The 26937-nt window shown below is 66.5% G+C and overlaps 2 protein-coding genes across 3 annotated transcripts; one reads left to right on the forward strand and one right to left on the reverse strand.

The window, feature by feature from the left end:
• The first annotated feature begins 1770 nt into the window (after window positions 1-1770).
• EPS8L1 (EPS8 like 1) lies at window positions 1771-9430 on the forward strand. Its single transcript, XM_058674725.1, has 19 exons — window positions 1771-1939; window positions 2708-2748; window positions 3817-3875; window positions 4120-4281; window positions 4370-4519; window positions 4829-4911; window positions 4985-5210; window positions 5627-5753; window positions 5841-5929; window positions 6159-6233; window positions 6324-6472; window positions 6724-6865; window positions 6952-6980; window positions 7993-8128; window positions 8338-8469; window positions 8547-8643; window positions 8728-8899; window positions 9050-9182; window positions 9267-9430. The coding sequence occupies exons 1-19, from the start codon at window positions 1923-1925 to the stop codon at window positions 9351-9353; spliced, it is 2106 nt and encodes a 701-aa protein (XP_058530708.1). The 5' UTR covers window positions 1771-1922; the 3' UTR covers window positions 9354-9430.
• A 1272-nt stretch (window positions 9431-10702) lies between these two features.
• PPP1R12C (protein phosphatase 1 regulatory subunit 12C) lies at window positions 10703-25972 on the reverse strand. Of its 2 annotated transcripts, none has more exons than XM_058674724.1 (22): window positions 25560-25972; window positions 22291-22421; window positions 22098-22216; window positions 14849-15008; window positions 14103-14247; window positions 13945-14019; window positions 13708-13787; window positions 13507-13631; window positions 13303-13376; window positions 12968-13120; window positions 12831-12898; window positions 12544-12651; window positions 12367-12457; window positions 12061-12144; window positions 11932-11992; window positions 11756-11838; window positions 11648-11679; window positions 11456-11567; window positions 11261-11365; window positions 10993-11043; window positions 10862-10912; window positions 10703-10789 (listed from the first exon to the last, which is right to left on the reverse strand). In XM_058674724.1, exons 1-22 carry the CDS (start codon window positions 25878-25880, stop codon window positions 10703-10705), a joined length of 2316 nt encoding a protein of 771 aa, XP_058530707.1. In that variant the 5' UTR covers window positions 25881-25972. The 2 variants fall into 2 exon arrangements, with proteins under 2 accessions (XP_058530707.1, XP_058530706.1); XM_058674723.1 differs by having other exon boundaries at window positions 11756-11841.
• Window positions 25973-26937: the final 965 nt, after the last annotated feature.

The following is a 26937-nucleotide window of genomic DNA, read 5'->3' on the forward strand; positions in this document are numbered from 1 at the left end:
CCCAGGGGTCCAGCCCCTCCTCCCTCACACCCAGGGGTCCAGCCCAGACCCTCCTCCCTCACACCCAGGGGTCCAGCCCCTCCTCCCTCACACCAAGTCCTGTTGCCCCCCCCATGTGACTCAATCTGCCTCTGTGTCCCAGCCTAGGAGGCCATGCCCCAGGATTCCCCTCCATCAGTGACACAGGGCTGTGCTCCCTGCCCAGCAGGGCCAACTCACAGAAGGCTTGGGACGTGAGTAACCACAGGGGCCATCAGAGGGGACCCTCCCTTGTGGTGCCCTGGGCCGTCCCAGTCAGCATGTCCCCTCCCCTGGCCATAACCCGCTCCCGTCTGACCAGCCGTTCAGGTTGGGCTCCAGCCTGTCACCTCCTCCAGGAAGCCCGCCCTGACCCTCTCAGCAGCTGGCTCAGATTCTGGGGTGGGGTGCCTGCTGTCTGGGTCCTCATGGACCACTGGCTCTCTGCCAGGCTGTGTGCCAGCAGTTTCCGGCAACCTCATCTGATCTTCCCCATCTCAGAAGCAGGCACCTAGAGCAGAGAGTGAGCTGTTCGCCTAGGGCCACACAGCAAAGTCATACCAGGGGATGGCAGTGAAGGGCCTAAGAGGTGTGGCATGAGTGTGCCCACACCCCTGGGGGGCTCCAGGGGTGCAGCTGTGGACCTCAGTTTCTTCATCTGGTCAATGGAGCTAACAGGAGCCACGTTGCAGCTGCTGTGAGGGCAGAACACTCCACAGGCCGCCAGCATTGGAGCATGGGTTCAAGCCCCGGCGTCTCCACTTCCCATCCAGCTCCCTGCTTGTGGCCTGGGAAAGCAGCGGAGCATGGTCCAGGTCCTTGGGTCCCTGCACCCACGCGGGAGACCTGGATGGGTGCCAGCTACCTCGTGGCTTTGGCCTGACCAGCCTAGGCTACTGTGACTGTGGTCATTTGGGGTTGGAAGATCTCTCTTTCCGTGTGTTACTGCCTTTCAAATAAATAACTGCATCTTTCATTGACTATGTAAAGAGACAAACGCCCAGTCAGGATGGCTGAAAGCCAAGCCTCAAGCAGGGTCCACCTGGACCATGACCGCCCACCTGCACCGTGGCCGTCCGCCTGCACCGTGGCCGCCCACCTGTGCCGTGGCCATTGCATCACTGCGCACATGGGACCTTCTCCCTGTTCATGCCTCCCTCGGTCACCAGCGTCATGAACCATCATGCCTACAGATGTGCCACATGCCAGGGGCTCAGCGCTCTCCTCACAGTGTACCTGAGGTCAAGTTCCAGGGAACGCAGACAGCGGGAGATCCAACCATGGCCCTTGGGGGGGGGTCTCCTTGAGCTGTCTAGTGGGCTGTCTTCCCCAGTGTGGCCTGAGGGTAGGGCACTAGGGGCTGGGCAGAGGGGGTCCCCGAGGCCACAGCCCACAACCCCCAAAGGAAGGCTGTGCCAAAGGGAGGCTGTGCCAAAGGGAGGCCTCTGGCCCTGCAGGAGGCTGTGATGTCAGTTTGTTGTTTGATTGATGCCTGATTAATACAATCTCCGCCCACACAGTGCACTGCCCCAGCCCCCCCCAGTCTCCCCACCAGACCCGCCCCCAGGGCCTGCTGGTGCCAGGTGAGCGCTCAGGTATGCGGAGGGAGGCGGCGGCCCGGGAGGGAGCTAGGAGGAGGGGCCAGTGGCTTGGCCGGCCTGGGGAGCTGAGAGCCAGTGGGGACAGAGGTAGACAGCAGCGCAGGTAAGGAGGTCCGCCCTGGACAGGAGGGGGCGAGGGGCTGGACCCCGGGTCTGAGGGAGGAGGGGGCGAGGGGCTGGACCCCTGGGCCCGAACGAGGAGGGGCTGAGACTCCGAGATCTCCACTGGCCGCCAGGTCCAGTCCAGTCCCCAGTTCCTTGCTGGCTTCCAGGGCAGCGGCTGGAGCCGCCCTTGTCAGCGCCATGAACACCTCCACTGGGTATGTGCCCCCTGCCCCCGTCGCGCCACACCTTCACCACCCAGCAGACCCTGCTCGCTGCAGCCAGGCCCAGCGTGCACAACGGAGGATGAGTAGCCAGCTGCCTTGGTCGGGGGTTAGGGCAGACAGACACCACATCCTATCAGGGGTTCCGGGGCCTCTACCCCTCCCCTGCAGAGCCTGGCAGGGTCCCGCCTGCCTGGAACTGGCAGAAATGCTGGCTGCAGCAGGTGTAGAGCTGGGGCAGATTCCACTGCGGCTGCTGGCATCCTAGGCGGGCAGGAAAAGGCGCTGCGAGAATTGGAATGACAGGAGCTTCCGAGGGGCCAAGCTCCCAGAAACCCATCCGGCCCGTCCCGTGGGGTTCTCCAAGCCCCCAGGGCTGACCTGTTTTGCGGGGGGTACAAACTGGGCAGGAGGGGCAACAGGAGATGAGCTACAGGGCCCCCTCAGCTCCGGGTCTCTCAGGAGCCAGTGACCTTGGAGAGGAGACCAGGAGCCAGTGACCATAGGGCACGTGGCAGCTGAGAGGCCGTGAACTCTTACCTGCACGGCCACGGGGGGCCTGGAGCCACAGCCAGGGAGAAAGGTCAAGGCATGGGGAGGGGCAGCCGGGATCCAGCCCAGGCCTGTGTGACAGCAGGCACCTGCTCCCTGCACCGCCTCCCCTGTCTTCCCGAAACCCAGCTCAGGCCCCACCCTCTCTCCCCTGCCCACGGCCCACCTGTCCCCACAGGCCCCTCATCTCCCTCTATTTCCCCTCCCCAGCCCAGAGGCTGCCCCCAAGCCAAGTGCCAAGTCCATCTACGGTGAGTGGGGTGTCCCCAAGCCATGGAAAGGGTCTGTGGGTGCCAGCGATGCGTACCCAAGGCCTTGAGGGAGGAGGAGCTGGAGCCCTGGGTGTGAGGGAAGAGGGTCTGGACCCCTGGGTGTGAGGGAGGAGGGTCTGGGCTGGACCCCTGGGTGTGAGGGAGGAGGGTCTGGACCCCTGGGTGTGAGGGAGGAGGGCTGGACCCCTGGGTGTGAGGGAGGAGGGGCTGGGCTGGACCCCTGGGTGTGAGGGAGGAGGGTCTGGACTGGACCCCTGGGTGTGAAGGAGGAGGGGCTGGGCTGAACCCCTGGGTGTGAGGGAGGAGGGTCTGGGCTGAACCCCTGGGTGTGAGGGAGGAGGGGCTGGGCTGGACCCCTGGGTTTGAGGGAGGAGGGCTGGGCCCCTGGGTGTGAGGGAGGAGAGTCTGGGCTGGACCCCTGGGTGTGAGGGAGGAGGGGCTGGACCCCTGGGTGTGAAGGAGGAGGGGCTGGACCCCCGGGTGTGAAGGAGGAGGGGCTGGGCTGAACCCCTGGGTGTGAGGGAGGAGGGTCTGGGCTGGACCCCTGGGTGTGAGGGAGGAGGGTCTGGGCTGGACCCCTGGGTTTGAGGGAGGAGGGGCTGGGCTGGACCCCTGGGTGTGAAGAAGGTAGGAGGGACTGGGCTGGACCCCTTCCTGGGTGTGAGGGAGGAGGGTCTGGGCTGGACCCCTGGGTGTGAGGGAGGAGGGTCTGGGCTGGACCCCTGGGTGTGAGGGAGGAGGGCTGGACCCCTGGGTGTGAGGGAGGAGGGTCTGGGCTGGACCCCTAGGTGTGAGGGAGGAGGGGCTGGGCTGGACCCCTGGGTGTGAGGGAGGAGGGTCTGGGCTGGACCCCTGGGTGTGAGGGAGGAGGGTCTGGGCTGGACCCCTGGGTGTGAGGGAGGAGGGTCTGGGCTGGACCCCTGGGTGTGAGGGAGGAGGGTCTGGGCTGGACCCCTGGGTGTGAGGGAGGAGGGTCTGGGCTGGACCCCTGGGTGTGAGGGAGGAGCTGGGGAACCCCTGGGTCAGAGTTTCCTCCTGTGTCCACAGAGCAGAGGAAGCGGTATTCCACAGTGGTCATGGCTGACGTGTCCCAGTATCTGGTGAACGTGAGTCCAGTGTCTTCCTCGGGGACAGGGGTCGGGGGACTCCTGGGGGGCGCTGGGCCGCGGGAGGCCGGGGATAGCGGGGTGTGTGTGGGCGCTGCCAGCTCTCGGCCTCGTGCGCCCGCGGACAGTCAGGGAGCTCGAGGCGGCTCCGACACCGGCCAGCTCTGGCGCTGGGCAGCTGGCCACGGGGGTGAGAGAGGGCAGGAAAAGCCCGGGACTCAGCCCCCCGCGCCGCCCGCCCCAGCACCTGGTGACCTTCTGCCTGGGTGAGGAGGACGGCGTGCACACGGTGGAGGACGCCTCCAGGAAGCTGGCGGCCATGGACAGCCAGGGCCGCGTCTGGGCGCAGGAGATGCTGCTGCGGGTGTCTCCGGACCACGTGGCGCTGCTGGACCCCACCTCCAAGGTGCGGGGCCCGGGGTGCGGAGAGCCGCCGAGGGCGCCCCCGTCCGGCCGCCGCCTCGGCCTCAGCTCGCTCGCCGTCCGCCCCGCAGGAGGAGCTGGAGTCGTACCCGCTGGGCGCCCTGCTGCGCTGCGACGCCGTGACGCCGCCAGGCCGGGCCCGCGCGCTGCTGCTGCTGGTGTGCCAGGAGCCCGAGCGCGCGCAGCCCGACGTGCACTTCTTCCAGGGCCTGCGCCTGGGGGTGCGCGGGGCGGGGCTTCCGGGGCGGGGCTCAACACGTGGGCGGGACCACCACGTGGGCCCGCGTCTGTCATTGGCGGAGCCTCCGTGTGGGCGAGGCTACCGTGGGCGTGGTCCAGAGGGATGGGCGGGCATTTCATGTGATTGACGGGCCTTCTGCGATGGGTGGGGCCTCCCAAGGTGCGTGTGAGAGACCCTCCCGTTTGGGGCGTGTCTCCCTTGGTGGGCGGGCCTCCGTGTTGGGGGCGTTCCCGCCGGCGTGGGCGGGGTCTCCGCACGGGAGGGCGTGGCCTGACGGTGTGATTGGCAGGCGGAGCTGATCCGAGAGGACATCCAGGGGGCCCTGCAGAGTTACCGCTCGGGCCGCGGCGAGCGCAGGGCGGCGGCGCTCAGGTGAGGCCGGGGTCCGGAGGGGAGGGCGGGCCCCGGGCGCCCGGTCCGAGCCGGCCTCGCCCCGTCCCTCCAGGGCCACGCAGGAGGAGCTGAAGCGTGAACCCTCGCCCGCGGCCCCGGACACGCCGCCCCTGCAGCGCCGCCCGTCGGTGCGCGCCGTCATCAGCGCGGTGCCCGCTGGCCGCGGCCGGCCCCGGGAGGACCCCATCCCCGAGGCCGAGGAGGCGCCCGGCGCGGCCTCCCAGGACCCGGGGCCGCGGGGACCCGACGTGGCGGGGCTGCAGGCGGAGCGCGAGGTGGTGAGTGGGCGGGGCCAGGGGTGGGCGGGGCCTGCGGGCCCTGTGGGGGTGGGCGGGGCCTGTGCCCATTGGGCCCGTTGAGGTGGGCGGGCTCTTAGTGGGCGTGGTTATGAGCGGGCGGGGCCTCGTGGGGTGGAGTCGCGTCCCTCGTGCACGTGCACCCCATGCGACCCGCTGGGTCCCCCTGCACCCACTGAACCTGCGGCCCCTGTGCCCCCTGCACCCCTGCACCCCCTGAGCTCTCCTGCACCATCTGTACCCCCTGCGCCCCTGCACCCCCTGAGCTCGCCTGCGCCCCCCTGCACCCCCTGAACCTGCGGCCCCTGTGCCCCTGCACCCCCTGAGCTCGCCTGCGCCCTTCTGGCCTCCGCGGGTTCAGGGCCCGGGCTCAGGCGCGACCCCCCGCCGCCTCCCAGGACCTCCTGAACCACGTGTTCGAAGACGTGGAGAGCTTCGTTTCCAGGCTGCAGAAATCAGCCGAGGCGGCCCGGGTGCTGGAGCACCGGGAGCGGGGCCGCAGGGCCCGGCGCCGCGCGTCCGGGGGTAAGGGGGCGCGCCCGCACGGGGGTCCCCGCCTCGGGCCTGCGGCGGCCGGACGCTGACCCCGCGTCCGACCGCCGCCCCGCGCAGACGGGCTGCTGACGCTGCGGGCCAAGCCGCCGTCCGAGGCCGAGTACTGCGATGTGCTGCGCAAGATCAAGTACGCCTTCAGCCTGCTGGTAAGCGCGGCGGCTCCGCGGCGCGGGGACCCTGGCCCTGGCCTGAGTGACCGCTGCCCGCCTCCCCTGACCCTGGCCCCGAGTGACCGCTGCCCGCCTCCCCTGACCCTGGCCCTGAGTGACCGCTGCCCGCCTCCCCTGACCCTGGCCCGGGCCTGAGTGACCGCTGCCCGCCTCCCCTGACCCTTGCCCGGGCCCCGAGTGACCGCTGCCCGCCTCCCCGCCGCAGGCCCGGCTGCGCGCCAACATTGCCAACCCGTCCTCGGCCGAGCTGCTGCACTTCCTCTTCGGGCCCCTGCAGATGGTGGGTCCGGGGCCCCGGTCGCCCGCGGCCCTGACCGCCTTGACCACCCTGACCGCCCCGCCGCCCTGACCGCCCGCTCCGCCCCGGCAGATCGTCAACACGTCCGGCGGCCCCGAGCTGGCCAGTGGCGTGCGCAGTCCGCACCTCACCACCGAGGCCGTGGCGCTGCTGCGGGACAACGTGACTCCGCGCGAGCGTGCGCTCTGGGCCTCGCTGGGCGACGCGTGGACCAGGCCGGGGTAGGCGGGGCGTGGCCACGGGAGGGCGTGGTCACCGGAGGGCGCGCCGCTGGGGTGTGGTCTCCGGGAGGGGCGTGCTCAGGACGAGGGGCGTGGTCAGCTGATTGGGCGTGCCTCTGGGGAGGGGCGTGGTCACTGAGAGGGGCGTGGTCGCGGGAGGGACCCGGGCTGGGGACCCGGAGAGCGCAGGGGCCAGGCTCCGGGGCTCCGGGGAGGGGAGCCCCACGCGGCTGAGCCGAGCCCGCCCGCAGGCTGGAGCTGCCCCCGGAGGAGGGCGCCCCGTACCGCCCCGAGTTCTGCAGCGGCTGGGAGCCTCCGGCCAGCGACCCGCAGGGCCGCCCCTGGGAGGACCCGGTGCACAGGCAGCTGCAGCACGAGCGGCGGCGCTGGCAGGTGGGGCCGAGCGCGGGGTGGGCACAGCGGGCAGACCCCCGGGGGGCGGGCGCACCCTCCTGATCCGCCACTCCTGCCTCCCGCAGCAAAGCGCCCCCCGGGTGGCTGTCAATGGGTGAGTGTCCCCCGTGGCGGGCGGCGGGGCGGGAGGGGGCGAGCACCCAAGGCTGACTGCACCCCCTCTGTGTCTGTCTACCCCTCCCTCCTGCCTGCCGCCCCGCACAGGTGGGTGAGGTGGTGAGGGGCTGGGGCTGGGGGCTGGGAGAGGGGGGAGGAGCAGGGCATGGACAGGAGAGGGGAGCCGCAAGGGGTGGGAGTGGGTGGACCCCAAGGACAGGGCCCCTGGGGTGCTGCAGGGAGGTGGCCGGGGCTTGGGGGGTGAGTCTGGGGAGGAGCTGGGGGAACAGCTTCGGGGAGACTTAGGAAGGGGTGGAGTCGGCAGTTTGGGTGCAGGCAGAGGTAGTGTCTGGGGGTCAGGACACTGCAGGCTGAGCAGGAGGCAGAGTGTGGCGGGGACCCTAGGCCACCCAGGGAATAGGGGCAGTATGGAGGTGGGGGGACAGGACAAGGCTGGGGAGGCGGGGGAGAGCCTCTCAGCCGGGACAGCTGCCGGCCCCACACAGGGGGGCGCCGTGGCCCTGAAGACCCCCCTCTGTCGTGCACAGGTAGGCCAGCTGGGGACAGAGGTCCCTTGCTGCCAGTCACCAGCTCTGGGCAGCGGGCAGGGGGTGGGACAGCTGCTGCTTCTGGTGGTGCTGGGGCACTGGAGTTAGAGCTCTCTCCTGGCCTGTGTGGGGCTGTACCTGTGCTTGAGGGGTGTTCACAGGAATGAAGGGAACTAGGCGGGAGTCCAGACACCAGGTCCTTCCTGCTAAGGGCCACGTCCAGTCAGTGGCCCGTGCACGCAACAGCCTGGCAGGTGGCTGGGGTTGCTGGTCTCCCACCTGGGGCAGGGGTGTCTTCCCGGGGACACTCCCCCCGCAGCCCCCACTGTCCGGGCTCCATTAACAGTATTAACCTGGCCTCCTGCTCTGACCCCAGCTTGGCCATAACCCCAGCTCACCAGGGCTTTGCTCAGGCGGACAGTGGGCCTGGCTGCCTTCTGACCCTCATGCCCCTCCCCCCAGTCACCAGGATCCAGAGTTGGGAGCAGAACCACAGCTGGAGCAGGAGCCGGCGGCTGGGAAGTGGGTGCGGTGTGACTACGACTTCCAGGCCCGCAACAGCAGTGAGCTGTCGGTCAAGCAGGGGGACGTACTGCAGGTCGGCCAGGAGTGGGGTGGGGGTCAGGGGGACGTACTGGTCAGCCTGGGGGATGGGGGATAACTGGGGGTGAGGGGGACATATGCCAAGGGAGACAGGGGTCAGATGGACGTACCATCAGGGGGCGGGGGTGTCAGGTGAGGGCCTGAGGCTGGCCAGCCCTCACCTCCAGACCCTGGCTCCGAGCCCTTGCCCCCTGCCCGGTCCAGGTCCTGGATGACCAGCGCAAGTGGTGGAAGGTTCGGGACCCTCAGGGGCAGGAGGGATACGTGCCCTATAACATCCTGACGCCCCATGCGGCACCTGTGGTGGACTGCAGCCAGCACCCTGCCCAGCCCCTGGTAAGCCGGGGGGATCAGGTTGCGTAGAAAGGGTACAGAAGTGACCCAGAGCCAGGAGCCGGCCTCTCTACTTCCAGGAGCCCAGCACACCCCCCGCCCCACTGGCCCCGGCCCCTGCCCGGCCACGCTGGGATAGCTGCGACAGCCTCAATGGCCTGGACCCCAGCGAGAAGGGTGAGTGGGGCCGTGCGGCGGGGAGCTGGCCCCAGGGGAGCCCCGCACAGCCCGCCCTGAGCCCGTACCACACTCTGCCCGCAGACAAGTTCTGCCAGATGCTGAGCGTGAACGAGGAGCTGCAGGCGCGCCTGGCCCGTGGACGCTCGCTGCCCGCGCCCCGCGCCGAGCCCCGCACCGCCGAGCCCCAGCTGGGCCGGAACTCAGACGCCGCCGAGGTCCGCACCTGGCTGCAGGCCAAGGGCTTCAGCTCCGGGTGAGCAAGGGGCGGGCGCTGACCAGCAGGAGTGGGGGGGACCCCACAGGGCTGATTGTCACGTGGAAGGATAAGTGTGCCTCCGGCCCCTCTGCATGCTGCCAGCGGCGAGCCCCACTCCTGGGCCCTGACCACCACGCTGTCGCCCAGGACGGTGGAGGCGCTGGGGACGCTGAGCGCAGCCCAGCTCTTCTCGCTGCAGAAGGAGGAGCTGCGTGCAGTGAGCCCCGAGGAAGGGGCGCGAGTGTACAGCCAGGTGGCCGTGCAGCGCGCGCTGTGGCAGGTGAGCCTGGGGAGCGTGGGCGGAAGGCAGGTGAGCCCGGGGAATTGAGAGCGGGGTCCTGAGGCCCCCAACCCCCTGCCACAGGACAGGGAGAAGGTGTCGGAGCTGGAGGTGGTGATGGAGAAGCAGAAGAAGAAAGTGGAAGGCGGGACGGCCGCGGAGGTTCTCTGACCCCTGCGACCCTGCGTCCTGCGGGAGAAGGGCTCTGCGGCAGCCCCCCCGGTCAACGGGGCCCCTAACCCCAGGACGGGCACGCAGGGAACCCGCGCACTGGCACACGCTGCCCCCTCAATAAAGAGCCTCTCCGCATGTGTGTGGCTGTCCATCTGTTCTCTAGCCAGCCGCCCCTCGCCATGCCTGCAGGGCGCTGGTCCCTCCAGGTCTGGGTTCTTGCCCAGCACCTTCCCCGGCTGTTGGCAGGGCTGCAGCAGCCCTCTGGGCCTGCGTTGGGGAAGCCACCCTGAGCCTAGCTGCCCCCTGGCACTCAGCTCCTCCCAGAGGCTTGGCCCGTCCACCAGCGGCTGAGGGCCAGCTTTCTCCTGGGCTCTCCTCCCCCAGCACAATGTGGGCCAGCAGCCCTGTCTGAGGGGTCAGCTCCTCTGGAGCCATAAGCCCCCGGCCCTACGCCCACCCCAGAATGAGCCCTGTGCAGAAGAACACGGCCACGCTCACGCCCCTGCCCCGCATCCCTCCCACCGCACCTGCCTGAGCTCCCTGCAGGGCCTCTGCTGCCCTTCCCAAGCCTGACCAAGCTCAACGCGGTGCTGGGGCTGTCCAGTCACCCCTCCACTCCTTGCCAGCCCACCTCTCGCTCTTAACCAAGGAGCCAGACACGCCAGTGGCCAGAGGGAGGAGCCAGCACTGCCCCCTCACTGCCATGCTTTGCCCAGGCCAGCCTCGCTGGACCTGACTCCATCCTGCACCACTAGGGGCACAGCCAGGTGCACTTGGGACAGCCAGGTGCCCAGCTGGAACCCGTTCCTCCCCGCACACCACCCTGTCCCCGTCCGCCAGAGCAGCAGCAGCAGCCCCAAGCCTGTAGGCTCCGTCCTTAAGGCACCAAGCCCGCCCGTGGCCAGCTCCAGTCTCAAGTGGCAACTTCATAACATTTATTTGTGGTGCCTGTGCTTTGTCTCAAAAATACCTCCTCCCCCTCCCCACCCAGGAGTGGGAAGGGGGCAGCAAAAAATAGCAGACGCCCCTCCCTATTGCACATGGACCCACTTTGTGGCCCACCCGGCGCAGGCCGGTGGGCTCTTGGCACGTTCTGGATCCCTGCTTGGGGAGGGGTGCTGGGTGGCATCACACGTGCTGGGGGCCTCCGGGGCAGCCCCTCTGCTCCGACGCTGCTCCCTGCACAGCCTGTCCCGGCTCCTCCTCCCTGGTCCTCCACGACATCCCCCTACCTGGCTTGGCCTCCCCCCAGGGGGGCTATGGCTTCTCCTCGACCCCCGGAGCCCCGTCACTCGTGCTCAGGCGGGGAAGGGGTTTGTGTGTGACAGAAGCAGCTGTACACATGGTCACTTAGAGAGCTTGCTGATGACTCGGATCAGCGCTGCGTTCTCGTCCTTGAGCCGCTGGTTGTCAGCTCGGAGGTCGGACAGGGCCTGCAGGACGGGCAGCTCAGCCGGGGCCGTGCCCGCCGTGCCCACTGCCCCCAGCACCCAGCCGGCACCTACCTTCAGCTCCTCCTCCAGCTCCGCAGCCTTGCGCTCCAGAGCCCTGCGCTCCTGGATGGAGGGGGGGGGTCAGAAGCCCGGAGCAGCAGGGGAGGAGGTCGTGTGCCCCCAGCCCAGCTGCTCCTACTCACGAATCTCTCCAGCTCCAAGAGGGCTGGCCGCTCGGCGAAGCGCTCCTGCCTCTGGGGAGGACGAAGACACACCGTCTCAGGCAGGTGCCCAGCTCAGCACTCAAGGGCTGGACTGCCACCGCCGGCCCTGCCCCTCGCGGCTCAGCAACTGGGTCCCTCCCCCATGCCTACGGCAGATCTGGGGTCCCTCCCAGTACCCTCCTGCCACCCAGGGGCCCCCACTTGCTGGCCAGGGCCCCCCTGCCGCCCCGGCTGCCACTACCCTCACCTGCGTGGCCCGCTCCAGCTCCACCTTGAGCTGTGCCAGCCGCAGCGTGGTCTCGGTGAGGGCCTCGCGGAGCCGCTCGTTCTCCTGGCGCAGATCCGCATACAGCTAAGGGTGCAGGGAGGCAGGTGGGTCAGCCAGCCAAGGGGGGGTGCAGCAGGCAGGGCCACACCACGGGGCGGGGAGCAGGATCCGCACCTTCCGGAAACCTCCGTGGGAATCTCGAGGCTCGGGCTCGGGCTCAGGATCCGGCTTGGGGTTGCTCACACTTTGCTGCCTGTGCGAAGCGGGTCCGCCGCCGTCGAGAGCGCTGGAGGGGCAGAGCTGGGGGTCAGGCCGGCCGCCCGCGAGGCCACCGGCCCCGCCAGCCCCCTCCAGCCCCACCCCTACCTGCACTCCGGGCCGGGGTCCGCCTCCTCTCCCTGCAGGCACAGGGGGGCTCAGAAGGGGACCCAGGGGCACCTGCACCAGGCCCCCCACCCTCTGCAGGCCCCTCACCTCCGCAGGCCCCCTCCACTCCTTGCCAACCTTGCGGTGCTCCCGGGCTGCCTGGGGCCCCTGACCCTGCCCGTCGGGCGCCTCTGCTGGGGGAGGGGCAGCAGTCAGACCAGACCCCCCCCAAGGAGGCCGTGCCCTGGAGGGTCACTTCCCCAGGCGGGGGGCGCGGCCCTCACCTCTTTGGGCAGGGTTCTCCGTGTCCTCCAGTCCGGGGACCCGGGGCCTCCGGGAAGGCTCCTGCGGCGAGGGGGCAGGTCAGAGGACGGCGCGCCTGGGCCCTCCCGCCGCCCCTGGCGCCCGCTCACCAGGCTGGGCACGGCTGGCCTCCCGGCCTCGGCGGCCCGGCCCGCCGTCTTCTCGGCTTCCTTGAGGTCCGTCAGCGTGACACCCTGGCGGGGAAGGGTAGTCAGGGCCGGCCCAGCCCCTGCGGGCCCAGAGCCTGCCCAGCGCCTGCCCAGTGCCTGCCCAGCGCCTGCCCAGTGCCTGCCCAGAGCCTGCCCAGCGCCTACCCAGCACCTCCCCAGAGCCTGCCCAGCACCTGCCCAGCTCCTGTCCAGTGCCCGCACAGCACCTGCCCAGCGCCTGCCCAGTGCCCGCACAGCCGTCCTCACCTGCGTGGCTCTTCGCGACTGGCGCATGAGGCGGGAGCGGGCTTTGCGCTGGGACTCGGACTCCTCGTCACGCACGGGCATCTGGTAGGACCTGAGCAGGACCCCCCCTTCAGACAGGGCCCCCGCCGGCCTGGCACCCCACCAGGCCACCATGCCCGGACTGCCACCTGGGCTCACCTGCGCCGGTCCCTGGACTCGGCTGCTGGCGCTGGGGGGTCGGGCTCCGGCCCGCAGGAGGGGCCGCTGGAGTTATCCGAGGGAGGGGGCCGCGAGGCCGGCTCAGACCTGTGAACGCGACCTTAGCTGGCACGTGGAGCCTCAGTCCACACAGACAGCACCGGGCAGGGACAGGAGAGCGACACAGGGCCTGCAGGAGGCGAGGCCTGACGGTGCCCATGCTCAAGGCCGCGGGGCTGTGTCGGGCCGCAGCCAACCGGCCTGCAGGGTCCCACTGTGGTACTCACGGGGCAGAGGGTTCTGGCACCTTCCGGGAGAGGCTCGGGGTAACCCTGGCCAGCCGGGGCTCCCTGGCCTGAGAGGAGAGTCCAGTTAGGGTCTCTGGAGGGCAGTGCAACCCAGGCCCCACAGCCTCCCCACTCACCTGTGGGCAGGTCCCGTCCAGGCCAGGGGAGGAGGCTGAGCGCCGTAGCCCGAGCGTCTCCTCGGTCCCTTGCCCATCAGGGGGGCCCAGGGCTCCCGAACTCTCGGTCTTCTGCAGGCCGAAGCGCCTGGAGAAGGGGGCGTCCTCGGGGGCCTGCAGAGGCAGGGGGCCTGAGCTATGGAGCCGGGGACGGGAGCCAGCCCCTCACAGGGGACAGAGCCGACAAAGATGTAAAGGTCACGCGCCCAGGAGGACCCTGAGGACGGGAAGAGGAGGGAGCCGGGTGCCTCGGTTTTACTCCCTGGCCAACCCCAGACCGTGCTGCCCGTACTCACTGTGCGGCCCGGAGCACTAGGGGGTGGCGGGGAGGACACTCCATTGAGGGCACTGGGCTCTGCAGCAGGGGGTACTGCGGGGGGGTGCAGAGCAGCTGCTAGGACTACGACCCTGACCTGCATCCTTAGAGATGGGGGTCCAGCCCAGCCCCTCCTCCCTCACACCCAGCTCCCCCAGACCCCTGCCCAGCCAGTGGCTCTCACCTGCAGGGCCTTCCCCGTTCTCCTCGTCCCGCAGGGGGATAGCCCCGGCTGTGGCAGGTTTGCGTTCCTTGGACAGATCCTGCAGAGAGCCCTTCTCGCGGCTGCTGAGTCGGCACACGGAGCTCCTGGGAGGAAGAGCGGATGTGGAGTGCTGGGTTCCAGGCCAGGGGAGGCAGCACCCACCTGCCTCGGGGCCCCTACCTTCTGTGCTTGCCGCTGCCGCCAGAGGGCGCCTGGGGCTCCTGGCCCCTGCCCTGCAAGGCCTCCTTCTGGCTCCGAAGCTGAGTGGGAAAGGAAAGCTGCAGGGTCGGGGTCAACCCAGGCCCTGGGTGGGAGCAGACACCCCAGGGCGTCCCTTCGTCCAGCAAGGCTGGGCTGGGTCTGTCCTGAAGGGCAGCAGGGGGGCGGGGGACAGGGGAGGCCTGGCCCAGGACTTACATCCTCCTGCTTCCGGGCCAGCTCCTCCAGCAGGCTCAGTACCTCCTCATCCGCCAGGTCGCAGGGACGCTGCCCCTGGAGGCGGGGGCAGCAGATGCGGTAAGAGTGGAGGCACACCCAGCCCTGGCCCAGCTGCCTGCCCACCTGCCCGCCCTCACCGCGTGGGTCAGCGAGTCCATGCCCCCTCCGTGCTCCGCCAGCAGGCGGCACGCGTCTTCCACGCCCCAGTGGGCCGCAGCGTGCAGGGGGGTCCAGCCATCCCCGTCCCGCAGCTCCGTGTCATAGCCAGCCTGGAGAAGCAGCCTGGAGGCCAGGGGACAGTCAAGGCCATGGACACTGCCCCAGCATCCGCTCCTTGGACTGCCAGGGCTGCTGAGTGTGGGACTGCGAGCTGGCAGCCCTGGCCTCCCCTCCGCTTCCCCTGCACCCTGCCCAGGTCCCCAGCCAGTCATCTGCTACACTCCTGGTCTCACAGCAGGGGTGCCCCAGCACCAGGGCAGAGACCAGAGGTGCAGCTCTGCATCCAGACCAGCCCATAGGTCAGGTCCATCCCTGGACAGGCTAGGACCACACAAGGACCTGCTTCCCCTCCCAACCCGCATGGACTGTGCCAGGCAAACGTGTGCTACCTCAGGGCGCAGTACCAGGGCAGACAGCACCCACGCCTGCAGGGGACCCATAGGCACGGCTGCAGGGGACTCTCTGGTGTGCCTGGGCACTGGCCCACAGCAGGCCACTGCAGGAAGCAGCAGCAGCCATGCAGTGCTCACGGACTGTCTGCCGTGCCCGTCCTAGCTGACAGAGGAAGACTGTAAACTAGAACATGCCTCCCCGGGAACACGACCCGTGGAGTCGGGGTGACCAAGGCAGACCTTCGAGCTAGAGACCCCATCCACGGCCTTACCGCATGACCTCAATGTAGCCCTTGGCGGCAGCCACGTGCAGAGCAGAGGCCCCGGTGCGGGGGTGGCGGGCCTCAGGCATGGCGCCCCCATTCAGCCAGCATCTCGTGTCACGCAGCAGCAGCTCCTCCTCAGCCCGCTTGGCCGCCTCCACGTCCACGCCTGGGGTGAGGAGGGAAGGGGCGCCATCGATCCTGCCCCCCGGGAGCCTGGGTGGTGGCTGAAGGGGCCCCAGCTCAGCCCTGGTCCCATGTCCTCAGCGGGGTCCCACTCGGGGCCTAGCAACCATTACCAAGGGCTGGGGACATGGGCTGTTACTGCTAACACATGTGAAACCCACAGCCAGGCAACCCGGCGCTTGGCTCCCTGGCGCTTCACCAGTTACACGGGTTCCCCCAATCTTGTCACTCACATGCTGGGGATCACACCCTGCCTCCCAACCAGGCCGCAGCGGCAGATACAGACGGCAGGGACAACTTCTGCCCAGCTATGCTAAAGAGAACCCCTGTCCACCTGCCACTGACAAGCTCTTTAAGGATCAGCTGGCTTTAGGGAGTTACAAAGAGGGAGAGGCAAGATCTTCCATCCTGGTCCACCACAGCCAGCACCAGGTCAGACGGGAGCCAGGAGCTCTCTTGGGGTCTCCCACACGGGTACACCGGCCCAAACACTCGAGCCATCCTCCACTGCCTTCCCAGGCCCCTGGCAGAGCTGAATGGGAACAGAGCAGCCAGGACATGAACCAGCACCCTCACGGGATGCCAGCTACAGTGGTGCCTCTACCCACTAGACCGCACTGCCAGCCCAAGGCGGGAGGCACTGGGCTTTCCTCGGTGGTCTCCAGGGATGGTGACCATTGTCCAGTGCTGTCTGGAGCTGAACCATCCCTGCACCTGCCAAGCTCCTGGACTGTGTGAACACTGAGCCACAGGGCTCAGTGTTGTGACATAAAATGCCAGGGCTGCCGCTGTTGTGCCATAAAATGCACCTGCCAATTCAAGCTAAGAGGAGGAGAAAACCCATGCTGACATGGTAACACTGGCTACACCGTGTTAGGTAAAACGGAACTATGCTGAAGTCATCTACCTTTCTGATCTCTGCGCTGGACTTCCTGCAATCTCAAGCTGATTTCGTGGCCCACGTCAATCTCCCCAACATCCCCGGATGGCACCACCCAGTGTGGAGAATGGATACAATGGGGGCTGGCTCTGCCTGCAACACAGGCCTCCCCTATGAAAAGCAGTTCAAGGGCCCGGCGGCGTGGCCTAGCGGCTAAAGTCCTCGCCTTGAACACCCCAGGATCCCATATGGGCGCCGGTTCTAATCCCGGCAGCTCCACTTCCCATCCAGCTCCCTGCTTGTGGCCTGGGAAAGCAGTCGAGGACGGCCCAATGCATTGGAACACTGCACCCGTGTGGGAGACGCAGAAGAGGTTCCAGGTTCCCGGCTTGGGATTGGCGCGCACCGGCCGTTGCGGCTCACTTGGGGAGCGAATCATCGGACGGAAGATCTTCCTCTCTGTCTCTCCTCCTCTCTGTATATCTGACTTTGTAATAAAGTAAATAAATCTTTAAACAAAACAAAAAAAGAAAAGCAGTTCAAGGCCCACTGCTCTGCTCCAACCAAGCGCCCCCTAGTGTACCAGGAGAGTAGTGCATGATGGCACAATGCCAGGCTTCTGCACCCCCATGGGAGACCCAGATGGCAGACCCAGATGGCACAATGCCAGACTCCTGCACCCCCATGGGAGACCCAGATGGCGTGCCAGACTCCTGCACCCCCATGGGAGACCCAAATGACATGCCAGGCTCCAGGTTTCAGCTGGCTCCGCCTGGCTGGTCTAGGATCTCTTCCTATCTGCCTCCTGTCTCTTTCAAACAAACATACACTTTATTTTTTTATTTGTTTACACTTTTTTTATTGGAAAAGCAAATCAGATTTACAAAGCAGAGACAGAGAGAGAGCTTCCGTCCACTGGTTTACTCCCCAAGTGGCCACAATACCAGGAGCTGAGCTGGTCCAAAGCCAGGAGCCATAGCTTCCGGCTCTCCCATGTGGGTTCAGGGTCCCGAGGCTTTGGGCCGTTCTCTGCCGCCCAAAGCCACAGGCAGGGAGCTGGATGGGAAGCAGGGCAGCCAAGACACAAACCAGTGCCCATATGGGATCCCACTGCTTGCAAGGTAAGGATTTAGCTATTGAGCCATTACACTGGACCCAAGATTTATACATTTATTTTTATTGGAAAGGCAGATACACTGAAAGATCTTTCATCTGCTGGTTCATTCCCCAAATGGCCACAACGGCCAAAGCTAAACCATTGCAAGGCCACAGTCAGGAACTTCCTCTGGGTCTCCCACACACGTGCAGAGTCCCAAGGCTTTGGGCTGCCCTCTGCTGCTTTCTCAGGCCACAGGCAGGAAGCGGATGGGAAGTGGAGCAGCCAGGATACAAATTATACCCATATACAATCCCAGCACTTACAAGGTGAGGATTAGCCAATTGAGTCATTGTGTGAGGTCTTCAAATAAACATATAATTAAAAAAAAAAATTTCCCACCCAATGATTCACTTCCCAAGTGGCCACAACTGTGCCAATCCGAAGCTAAAAGCCAGGAACTTCTTCCAGGTCTTCCACAGAGGTGCAGGGTCCCAAGGCTTTGGGCTGTCCTACACTGCTTTCCCAGGCCACAAGCAGGGAGCTGGATGGGAAGCAGGGCCACTGGGATTAGAACCGGCACCCATACGGTATTCCTGCACGTGCAAGGCGAAGGCTTTAGCTGCTAGGCTACCACACTGGGTCCAACATATACTTTAAATTAGAACCAAGAAAACACAGCTGGGCAGCCCAAGGCCCAAGTGTGCCACAGTCGTTGAGGCCAGCTAGGCCCTTTCTCACCACAGGCAGCTCACAGGCATCTACCAGGACTGGGCCTGGGGTCAGTGTTTCGTGCCACCCGGTGGACTTGCACAAGGATTCACACATGATGCCAGTGTCACAAGTGGCGGCTTAGCCAACTCACTGTGCCACAGTGCTGCCAACAACGCCAGGAGCCGGCTCACGCGACTCAAGCCTGGGCACTCTGGGCTTTGGCCTTGTCAGCTGGGGGTACAACTCAAGTCCAAAGTTCCCTACCCCTCTGGTGCCCCCTTCTTGGGCAGCCGCTGCCAAGGAGTCTGTGTAACTCCTCTGGCACAGCCCAGTGGCCAGGCTGGGGAAGGGCCAAGTCCCACGGAAAGCACATGTAACAGGCCAAGTGTCAGGACGTGGCTAGTGAGAATGGCTGCCAGCAGGTGCCGGCACCAGGGATGCCCAGCAACACAGCAGGCTGAGCACGGGGCAGGTGTGAGACCAGGCAAGGAGGGGGCCAGCCCGGGGCAGACAGCTGCGTAGGACACAGGCTGGGCAGGGTAGAGGACAGCAGCTCCAGGAGAGGGCTATCGCCAACCATGGCTCTCACTCTGAAGTGGCTCCTCTCCAAGTCACCATAAGAGGCCTTCCCGCCCAGATCAAAGTGCTGTGCTGCCACGTGCAAAAGGGAGCAGCTGGCGCCGCACGGGCAGCAGTCAGGCACAGTCCCCAGGACAGGTGTGCTGTCCCCACTATGACCATTCTGCCAGCTGCTGCAGATGAACGGGTGTGGGCAGCCCCCACAAGGCCACAACCCCAGGTCACTGCACAGGATGCCCAATCGTGTCACAGTGCTGGGCTCCAGACCTGGCCCAGCTGCCTGCTAACACACCTGGGCAGTATCAGGCAGCTAAGCCCTGTCAGTGCAGCCGCCTGGGAGTGAACCAGGGAGTGGAGACCTGTGTCTCAAGACACCCAGGAGCCGCCATCTTCAGCACTGTCCTGCGAGGCTTGGGGCTAGGTCTCCCGCCTGCACATCGTCGCCACCTGAGGTCACCATTCCGCATTAGACAACTGCCCTGCGACACCCCACCCATCTGTGAGGAACAGCGGCCGGGGGCCACCCTGGGGCCGTCCCAGAACTTCCTTCACAATGCTGCATACCATCCCCCTTTCTCCACTCATCCATCTTGCCACGGGACACTTGACCAGCCACTTCCGCCACCGTCCACCCCCGGGCATCTGTGAGGAAGGCACAGCCAGGAGGCCTCCAGGAAGGACAAGCAGGAAGCTCTGGGCCGCTAGGCCCTGCAGAGTCATGGACACTGGGAGAAGGGCGGGGAGAGGACAGGCCTCCCCCACAAGGGCTGCACCTGCTTCTGTGGGGGCCTCCCCGCACCCCACCCCTTCAAGGACATCTCTCTCACTGGGCTGATGACCCTCGCCATGGGGGCATCACTGTGACTAGGCTCTGTGTGAAGCATGGGTCAAGCCGAGTCCACAGCAAGGCCTGGCTGGGTGGCAGCAGTAGAGTGTGGAGTGGGAGCCATTACAGTCTTGGTGGCTGTTCTGTCCAGGGCCAGCTCGAGCAGACCCTAAAGCCAGGACCTCCTACCTGCCAGCCTTTCCTGAACCACAGGAGGGAACATGGCCACTCCTACAGCCAAGTGAGCCACCAGCCACATCTGCAGAAAAACAGAATGCAGCCTCCCTCTCGGGGTCTCCAGACCTCAGTGGTCCCTCTTCTTAGCAAAGGAGGAAGCTCACAGACCCAAATCAAGGTCAAGAGCAGCTCTAACTACTGACAGTCAGCCTGTCTGCAGGGAATGAGATCCAGACTGAGGAGACAGACAACTGAGGATCCAGGCTGAGGTGACGGTGTTCTGAGGATCCAGAATGAGGAGACTGTGCACTGAGGATCCAGGCTGAGGTGACGGTGTTCTGAGGATCCAGGCTCAGGAGACTGTGCCCTGAGGATCCAGGCTGAAGAGACTGTGCCCTGAGGATCCAGGCTGAGGTGACTGTGCCCTGAGGATCCAGGCTCAGGAGACTGTGCCCTGAGGATCCAGGCTCAGGAGACTGTCCTCTGAGGATCCAGGCTGAGATGACTGTGTCCTGAGGATCCAGGCTCAGGAGACTGTCCTCTGAGGATTCAGGTTGAGGAGACTGAACCCTGAGGTTCCAGGCTCAGGAGACTGTGCCCTGAGGATCCAGGCTGAGGAGCCTGTGCCGTGAGGATCCAGGCTGAGGAGCCTGTGCCCTGAGGATCCAGGTTGAGGAGACTGTGCCCTGAGGATCCAGTTTGAGGAGACTGTGTCCTGAGGATACAGGCTGAGGTGACTGTGTCCTGAGGATCCAGGCTGAGGTGACTGTGCCCTGAGGATCCAGGCTGAGGTGACTGTGCCCTAAGGAATCAGGCTTAGGTGACTGTGTCCTGAGGATCCAGGCTGAGGTGACGGTGTTCTGAGGATCCAGGCTCAGGAGACTGTGCCCTGAGGATCCAGGCTGAAGAGACTGTGCCCTGAGGATCCAGGCTGAGGTGACTGTGCCCTGAGGATCCAGGCTCAGGAGACTGTGCCCTGAGGATCCAGGCTCAGGAGACTGTCCTCTGAGGATCCAGGCTGAGATGACTGTGTCCTGAGGATCCAGGCTCAGGAGACTGTCCTCTGAGGATTCAGGTTGAGGAGACTGAACCCTGAGGTTCCAGGCTCAGGAGACTGTGCCCTGAGGATCCAGGCTGAGGAGCCTGTGCCCTGAGGATCCAGGCTGAGGAGCCTGTGCCCTGAGGATCCAGGTTGAGGAGACTGTGCCCTGAGGATCCAGGTTGAGGAGACTGTGTCCTGAGGATCCAGGCTGAGGTGACTGTGTCCTGAGGATCCAGGCTGAGGTGACTGTGTCCTGAGGATCCAGGCTCAGGAGACTGTGCCCTGAGGATCCAGGCTGAGGTGACTGTGCCCTAAGGAATCAGGCTTAGGTGACTGTGTCCTGAGGATCCAGGCTGAGGTGACTGTGCACTGAGGATCCAGGCTGAGGTGACTGTGCACTGAGGATCCAGGCTGAGGTGACTGTGTCCTGAGGATCCAGGCTCAGGAGACTGTGCCCTGAGGATCCAGGCTGAGGTGACTGTGCCCTAAGGAATCAGGCTTAGGTGACTGTGTCCTGAGGATCCAGGCTGAGGTGACTGTGTCCTGAGGATCCAGGCTGAGGTGACTGTGCCCTGAGGAATCAGGCTGAGGTGACTGTGCCCTGAGGCCACGTTTGTGGGTCATTTGTGCAATGGGGGCTGGATAAGCAAAGCAGTAGAGGGCAGGAAGGCAGTGCACACAGCAGAAGCTCCAGCCAAGGGCATGCAAGTGAGCAGCGAGGCGGCCTGCTGCCTCCTGGCCTGGAGGCTTCCATGACCTGCGCCCACAGTCATGTCACGTCAGGGACACGGCACATTCACAAGCAGCACCGGGGCTGCGGGTGACGGTGCAGAGTCAGGCTAGGGCTGTGGCTGGTCCAAAGGGCGCTGCAAGCCTTGAAACCAGTGAGATAGGCAGGAACGTGGTGTGGCAGCTGGGACACTGCCAGGGACATCCCAATCGGAGTCTGGGTTCAAGGCCTCGCTCAGCTTGTAGGCAGCTTCCTGCTGACCCACACTCGGGGGAGGAAGAGATGGCTGTGCCATGCACAGGGAGACCCAGGAGGAGCTCCAGGCTCCTAGCCCAGCCATGGCTGACTTGGGCCTTCAGGGAGCAGAGTGTACTAGCGGATGGGAGATCTGCCTCTCAGTTAAAAAGTAGAAACAAGGAAGGAAAATGCTTAGTAAGAAGCAAGTGAGAGTCTTGTCAGGTAGTAGGGACACGCTGGGACAGGCAGAAGCAGGGCAGCCCCATCCCAGGACCACCTGTGCCCCCTCCGAGGCCCAGCTAACCCCGCTCGGTCACACGAGGCATCCTGCTGATGGAGGGGGTAAGGCAGGTAGGTGTGTGTGTAATACACAGCTGGTCCCTGGGGGCTCCACGGCCTCCCTGAGGACACAGGGGCCCACGGCCTGCAGGTTTTGCCTCCAGTGCCTGCCTGGGAGCCACCACGTACTGACCCTCCCCCACTCCCGCCCCGGGTGGTGATGCACTGTCCCTGAGAACCTGACAGGAGCCAGAAATGTCTCCCTAGCCAGCACTGCAGACGACCTGGCTGTGGGGACCAAGCCCCTGGAGGCCCCTTGGGGTCCAGGGAGACCAGCTCCAAGGCCCAGCTTGTCCGCTCACACCTAAAGACATCCCCAACTCAGTGGCTGCCCAGGGGCCCTATGTGCTCATTCACCGGACCTGGCAACAGGGTGGGCCTGAGGCCCATGGGTGAAGCACCCCTGAACACACCACCCGAGGGCCCACCCCACCCAGAGGCCCCACCCCCACCTCGGCGAGTGATCTCGGCCTTGAGCAACCCTTCCATGGCGTCTGCCTCAGCCAGGTCCAGGGGCAGGTCCCCGTCACTGTTGACGGCAGCGATGTTGGCCCCGTGGCTCAGCAGGTACCTGGGGGTAAGCGGAGGTCAGGGCTGCGGGTGGGTGCCGCCCCGCCCAGTCCCCTGCCCCAGCACCAGCCTCACCTGGCGATGTCCAGGCACCCGCAGGAGGCAGCCACGTGCAGCGGCGTCCAGCCCTCGTTGTCTGCCTGGTTCACGGTGGCACCCTGCTCTACCAGGAAACGCACCACTTCCAGGTTCTCATCAATGCAGGCCTGCAGGCGGGGGGCGGGCTCAGCGAGGCGGGATGGAAAGGGGTCCCAGTAGCCTCTGGCCTGGGCACTCTAACTTCTGACGGCGCGAGAGGGAGCCCAGCCTGACACCGGCGCCCAGTATCGGGAGCCTCAGCTGCAGGCCACAGGCCTCCTCAGCCCAGCCCGGGCTTCTGGAACTCCCAGCCTCGCAGACACCACAGTACGGGGCCTGGCAGGACGCCAAGGGGTTTCCCGAGGCCCCCTCTCAGGAGACACATACCCGACCTGGGGCAGGCCAGGCAGGTAGGGTCTGGGGGTGGGATGGACGTGCGCACACGCGCGTGTATCAGTGTGAACTCCAGGCATGCCCAGGACCCAAGCAGGGGAGGGCTCTGGATGCCAGGGTGCTCTGTACATTAACCCCCCATCTCCCTGGCTGCCGCAGAGGACCCGGGATGCCCAGGCCCATGAAGTCATGGAAACTCGGCTGTGAGGGGGGGCGGTGGAGCCCTGGGAACAAGATGAACTCCGGGCTCGTTTATTTCCATGCTGTTGTCATGGTGACCGGGAAGGGGGGCAAAGTGAAGCTGGGCCTTTCCCTTTCAAGGACCTGGCCCAGCACAGGCACCAAGGAGTGACAGCAGGCAGCCAGGATGGGATCCACTCCCAGCCCCTCCTCCCTCACACCCAGGGGTCCAGCCCAGACCCTCCTCCCTCACACCCAGGGGTCCAGCCCAGCCCCTCCTCCCTCACACCCAGGGGTCCAGCCCAGACCCTCCTCCCTCACACCCAGGGGTCCAGCCCAGACCCTCCTCCCTCACACCCAGGGGTCCAGCCCAGACCCTCCTCCCTCACACCCAGGGGTCCAGCCCTCCTCCCTCACACCCAGGGGTCCAGCCCAGACCCTCCTCCCTCACACCCAGGGGGCCAGCCCAGACCCTACTCCCTCACACCCAGGGGTCCAGCCCAGACCCTCCTCCCTCACACCCAGGGGTCCAGCCCAGACCCTCCTCCCTCACACCTAGGGGTCCAGCCCAGACCCTCCTCCCTCACACCCAGGGGTCCAGCCCTCCTCCCTCACACCCAGGGGTCCAGCCCAGACCCTCCTCCCTCACACCTAGGGGTCCAGCCCAGACCCTCCTCCCTCACACCCAGGGCTCCAGCCCCAGAGCCTCCCTCACACCCAGGGGTCCAGCCCCTCTTCCCTCACACCCGGGGGTCCAGTCCCTCCTCCCTCACACCCAGGGCTCCAGCCCCAGAGCCTCCCTCACACCCAGGGGTCCAGCCCAGACCCTCCTCCCTCACACCCAGGGCTCCAGCCCAGACCCTCCTCCCTCACACCCAGGGGCCCAGCCCTCCTCCCTCACACCCAGGGCTCCAGCCCCAGAGCCTCCCTCACACCCAGGGCTCCAGCCCAGACCCTCCTCCCTCACACCCAGGGCTCCAGCCCAGACCCTCCTCCCTCACACCCAGGGGCCCAGCCCTCCTCCCTCACACCCAGGGCTCCAGCCCCAGAGCCTCCCTCACACCCAGGGCTCCAGCCCAGACCCTCCTCCCTCACACCTGGGGTCCAGCCCAGACCCTCCTCCCTCACACCCAGGGGCCCAGCCCTCCTCCCTCACACCCAGGGGTCCAGCCCTCCTCCCTCACACCCAGGGCTCCAGCCCCAGAGCCTCCCTCACACCCAGGGGTCCAGCCCTCCTCCCTCACACCCAGGGCTCCAGCCCCTCCTCCCTCACACCCAGGGGTCCAGCCCAGACCCTCCTCCCTCACACCCAGGGCTCCAGCCCAGACCCTCCTCCCTCACACCTGGGGTCCAGCCCCTCCTGCACCCCCCATCCCTGGCCTCTACTACAAAAGCAGCTTTGGAGTGAGGGAGGCCAAACTCCCAACACAGAGGCTGGGGTCTGAAGATGGGCACGCAGCATAGTCCTGAATGGGTAAAGCCACAGAGGCTGGCGGACACAGACATGGTGACCAGTGCCCATTCCCAGGGCCGGTAACATTCCTAGGTCCTGGCACCTGCAGTCCAAGGCAGACAGTGTAAACTGCTCACCTCACAGTCAGACCCGGCCCAAACCCCATGACCGAGTAGAACATACCCTAACACCAGGACCTTCCACAGAGCCACCGCAGGCAGGGAGGCAGTGGGAAGGGGCAGCAGACTCCCAGGGAGCCAAGAATAGGAAAAGGGCAGGGGTAGCAACTCCCCAAAAGAACCCCCTCTGCTTCAGGACCGAGGGATCCTACAGGCAGGGAAGCGGAGCCCTGAACCCAGGGCAGTCTGCTTCTGCTGTCACTCCCCCTCTTCAAAGCGTCCCCCTCCCACGTTTCCCCCACAGGCTCCCACATCCCCTCTCGGCTCCCAAGGGCACCTGCAGCCTCCCACCGGCTCCCACGGGCACCCGCTGGCCCGCACCAGAGCTCACATCCCCTCTCGGCTCCCACGGGCACCCGCAGGCTCCCACCGGCTCCCACGTCCCCTCTTGGCTCCCACAGGCACCTGCAGGCTCCCACCGGCTCCCACGGGCACCCGCTGGCCCGCACCAGAGCTCACATCCCCTCTCGGCTCCCACGGGCACCCGCAGGCTCCCACCGGCTCCCACGTCCCCTCTCGGCTCCCACGGGCACCTGCTGGCCCCCACCGGCTCCCACGTCCCCTCTCGGCTCCCACGGGCACCCTCTGGCCCCCACCGGCTCCCACGTCCCCTCTCGGCTCCCACGGGCACCTGCTGGCTCCCACCGGATCCCACATCCCCTCTTGACTCCCACGGGACCCGCTGGCCTGCAGCAGAGCTCACATCCCCTCTCGGCTCCCACAGGCACCCGCTGGCCCCCACCGATGCTATGGGCCCCAGCAGCAATGGCCCAGAACAGCTCAGGCCAGCAGAGCGACGTCCTCCTGACCAGGACGGACAGGAGATAGCCCAGAGCCGGGCCGAGCAGGTGCCTTGAGGCTGTCCATTAAAGGGGCGCTGACGCCGGCCCGCCCACGGGCGGGGAGAGAAGAACAAGACACGGGGACCTCGAAGGTGACCCCGGGTGCAGGGTCTGTCAGGTCGGGCCCTGCCCGGCGGAGGGGGACACCGGCTAGACGCGGAGCAGGCAGAGGGCAGCGCCAGTGACCCCGAGCTGGACCCGCGGGGCGGCGGCGCTCACCTGGTGCAGGGCGCTGATGCCGTCGGCGTTGGTGGAGTCCAGCACGGCGCGGGCGGGCGGCGGCGCGCCGGGCTCGCCCTCGGCTCCGGGGCCCGGGTCGGCGGCGCGGAGCATGAGGCGCGCCTCGTCCAGGTCGCCCCCCGCGCAGGCCGCCAGGAACTCGGCGGCGCGCTCGAAGCGCACGGTGCGGGCGCGCCGCTCGCCGGGGCCCGGCTCGGCGCCCGCCCGCGCCCCCCAGCGCCGCAGCTGCTCCTGCCGCCGCTCGCGCGCCGCCGCCGCCGCCCCCGGGCCCGCCACCGCCGGGCCGTCCTCGCCCGACATGGCGGCACCGCCGCCCGGGCGCCCGGCGAGCGCAGACAGCGACGCCGCGAGCCCCGGGAGCCGCAGCCCTGCCTCGGCCGGCCCGCCCGCCCCGGGGGCCGCCCCGCGACGCCCTGCCGGCCTCCGGGCGCCGGCCCGTGACGTCACGACGCCGCGCCCCGGAAGTCCACGCGCGGAGTCGCGCTCCGCGGCCACGTGCCAGGACTTTGTGCCGCAAGGCAAACCAGGTGAGGCGCCCCGCGGAAAGCCCCGCCGGGGACTCTGGGAAATGGAGTCTTCCGACGGCAGCGTGTCCCGAGGCATTCTGGGAAGTGTAGTCACAAAAGGAACGGGCGACGTTGACTCAGCCCACCGGGACCCTGGAGGATACGGAACTAACTTTCCTTATGACTTTCCACAGACTTTACGATTTTTTTCTGGAACAGATTTCTGCTTCCAGCGTGTTCCCCGCTGGTTCTCAGGGCCTGCAATACACCGAAAGGCGGCGACGGAAAAGTCGCTCTCCGGAGGGGTGAACTGAGGCCACGCAGGACACTCCCCTGGCCGTGTGCACGTGGGCCACAGCCGTGCCAGGCCTGTGCTGTCCCTCCACTGTCCTTGGAGAAGTTGCTTGAGCTTCAGAGACACCCTGGGTCCTCCCCCGACTCCAGCCAACAGGAAGCTGACTTCAACACGGTCCCTAGAGCAGCCCCTGCCCGGAAAGCTGTCCTCCCTGGAGCAGCAGGAGCTCCCTGCTGTTGCCTTGCTATGGTATTCGCTACAACATCCTTACATCTTCCCTGTGCCTCCTCTGCCTTGTGGAACTGAGACATAAGTCTGTCCTGAACTCCTTTAAACAAAGAGCCCCAGGAAGCGTGCTTGGGAGGCGGGGATGCGTCTCCCCGTGTGGGGTCTGGGTACTGGAACTGAGTGATGACCGGCAGACGGGATGAGGGGCCCAGCGTCCTCCCCTCCTGCAATTCCAGACCCCTGCACCCTGCTAGCAAAGGCGCAGCCAGCAGCCCAGGCTCCTCTCCCGCGAGTGGCTGTCCTATCTCGTCTTCTTGTCTCTGCCATC

This window comes from Ochotona princeps, chromosome 16 (genome assembly GCF_030435755.1).
Source record: "Ochotona princeps isolate mOchPri1 chromosome 16, mOchPri1.hap1, whole genome shotgun sequence".
NCBI lineage: Eukaryota > Metazoa > Chordata > Mammalia > Lagomorpha > Ochotonidae > Ochotona > Ochotona princeps.

Bases quoted from the DNA above. Each gene is read 5' to 3' on its own strand.
- EPS8L1 (XM_058674725.1), top strand. The intron at 4,282-4,369 runs GTGCGGGGCCCG...TCCGCCCCGCAG, and splicing joins TGCTGGACCCCACCTCCAAG to GAGGAGCTGGAGTCGTACCC. The intron at 4,912-4,984 runs GTGAGGCCGGGG...CCGTCCCTCCAG, and splicing joins CGCAGGGCGGCGGCGCTCAG to GGCCACGCAGGAGGAGCTGA.
- PPP1R12C (XM_058674723.1), bottom strand. From the start codon at position 25,880: ATGTCGGGCGAGGACGGCCCGGCGGTGGCGGGCCCGGGGGCGGCGGCG. The intron at 13,121-13,302 runs GTGAGTACGGGC...CTGCCTCTGCAG, and splicing joins CTAGTGCTCCGGGCCGCACA to GCCCCCGAGGACGCCCCCTT. The intron at 11,842-11,931 runs GTGAGGGCCGCG...CCCCTCCCCCAG, and splicing joins GGAGAACCCTGCCCAAAGAG to CAGAGGCGCCCGACGGGCAG.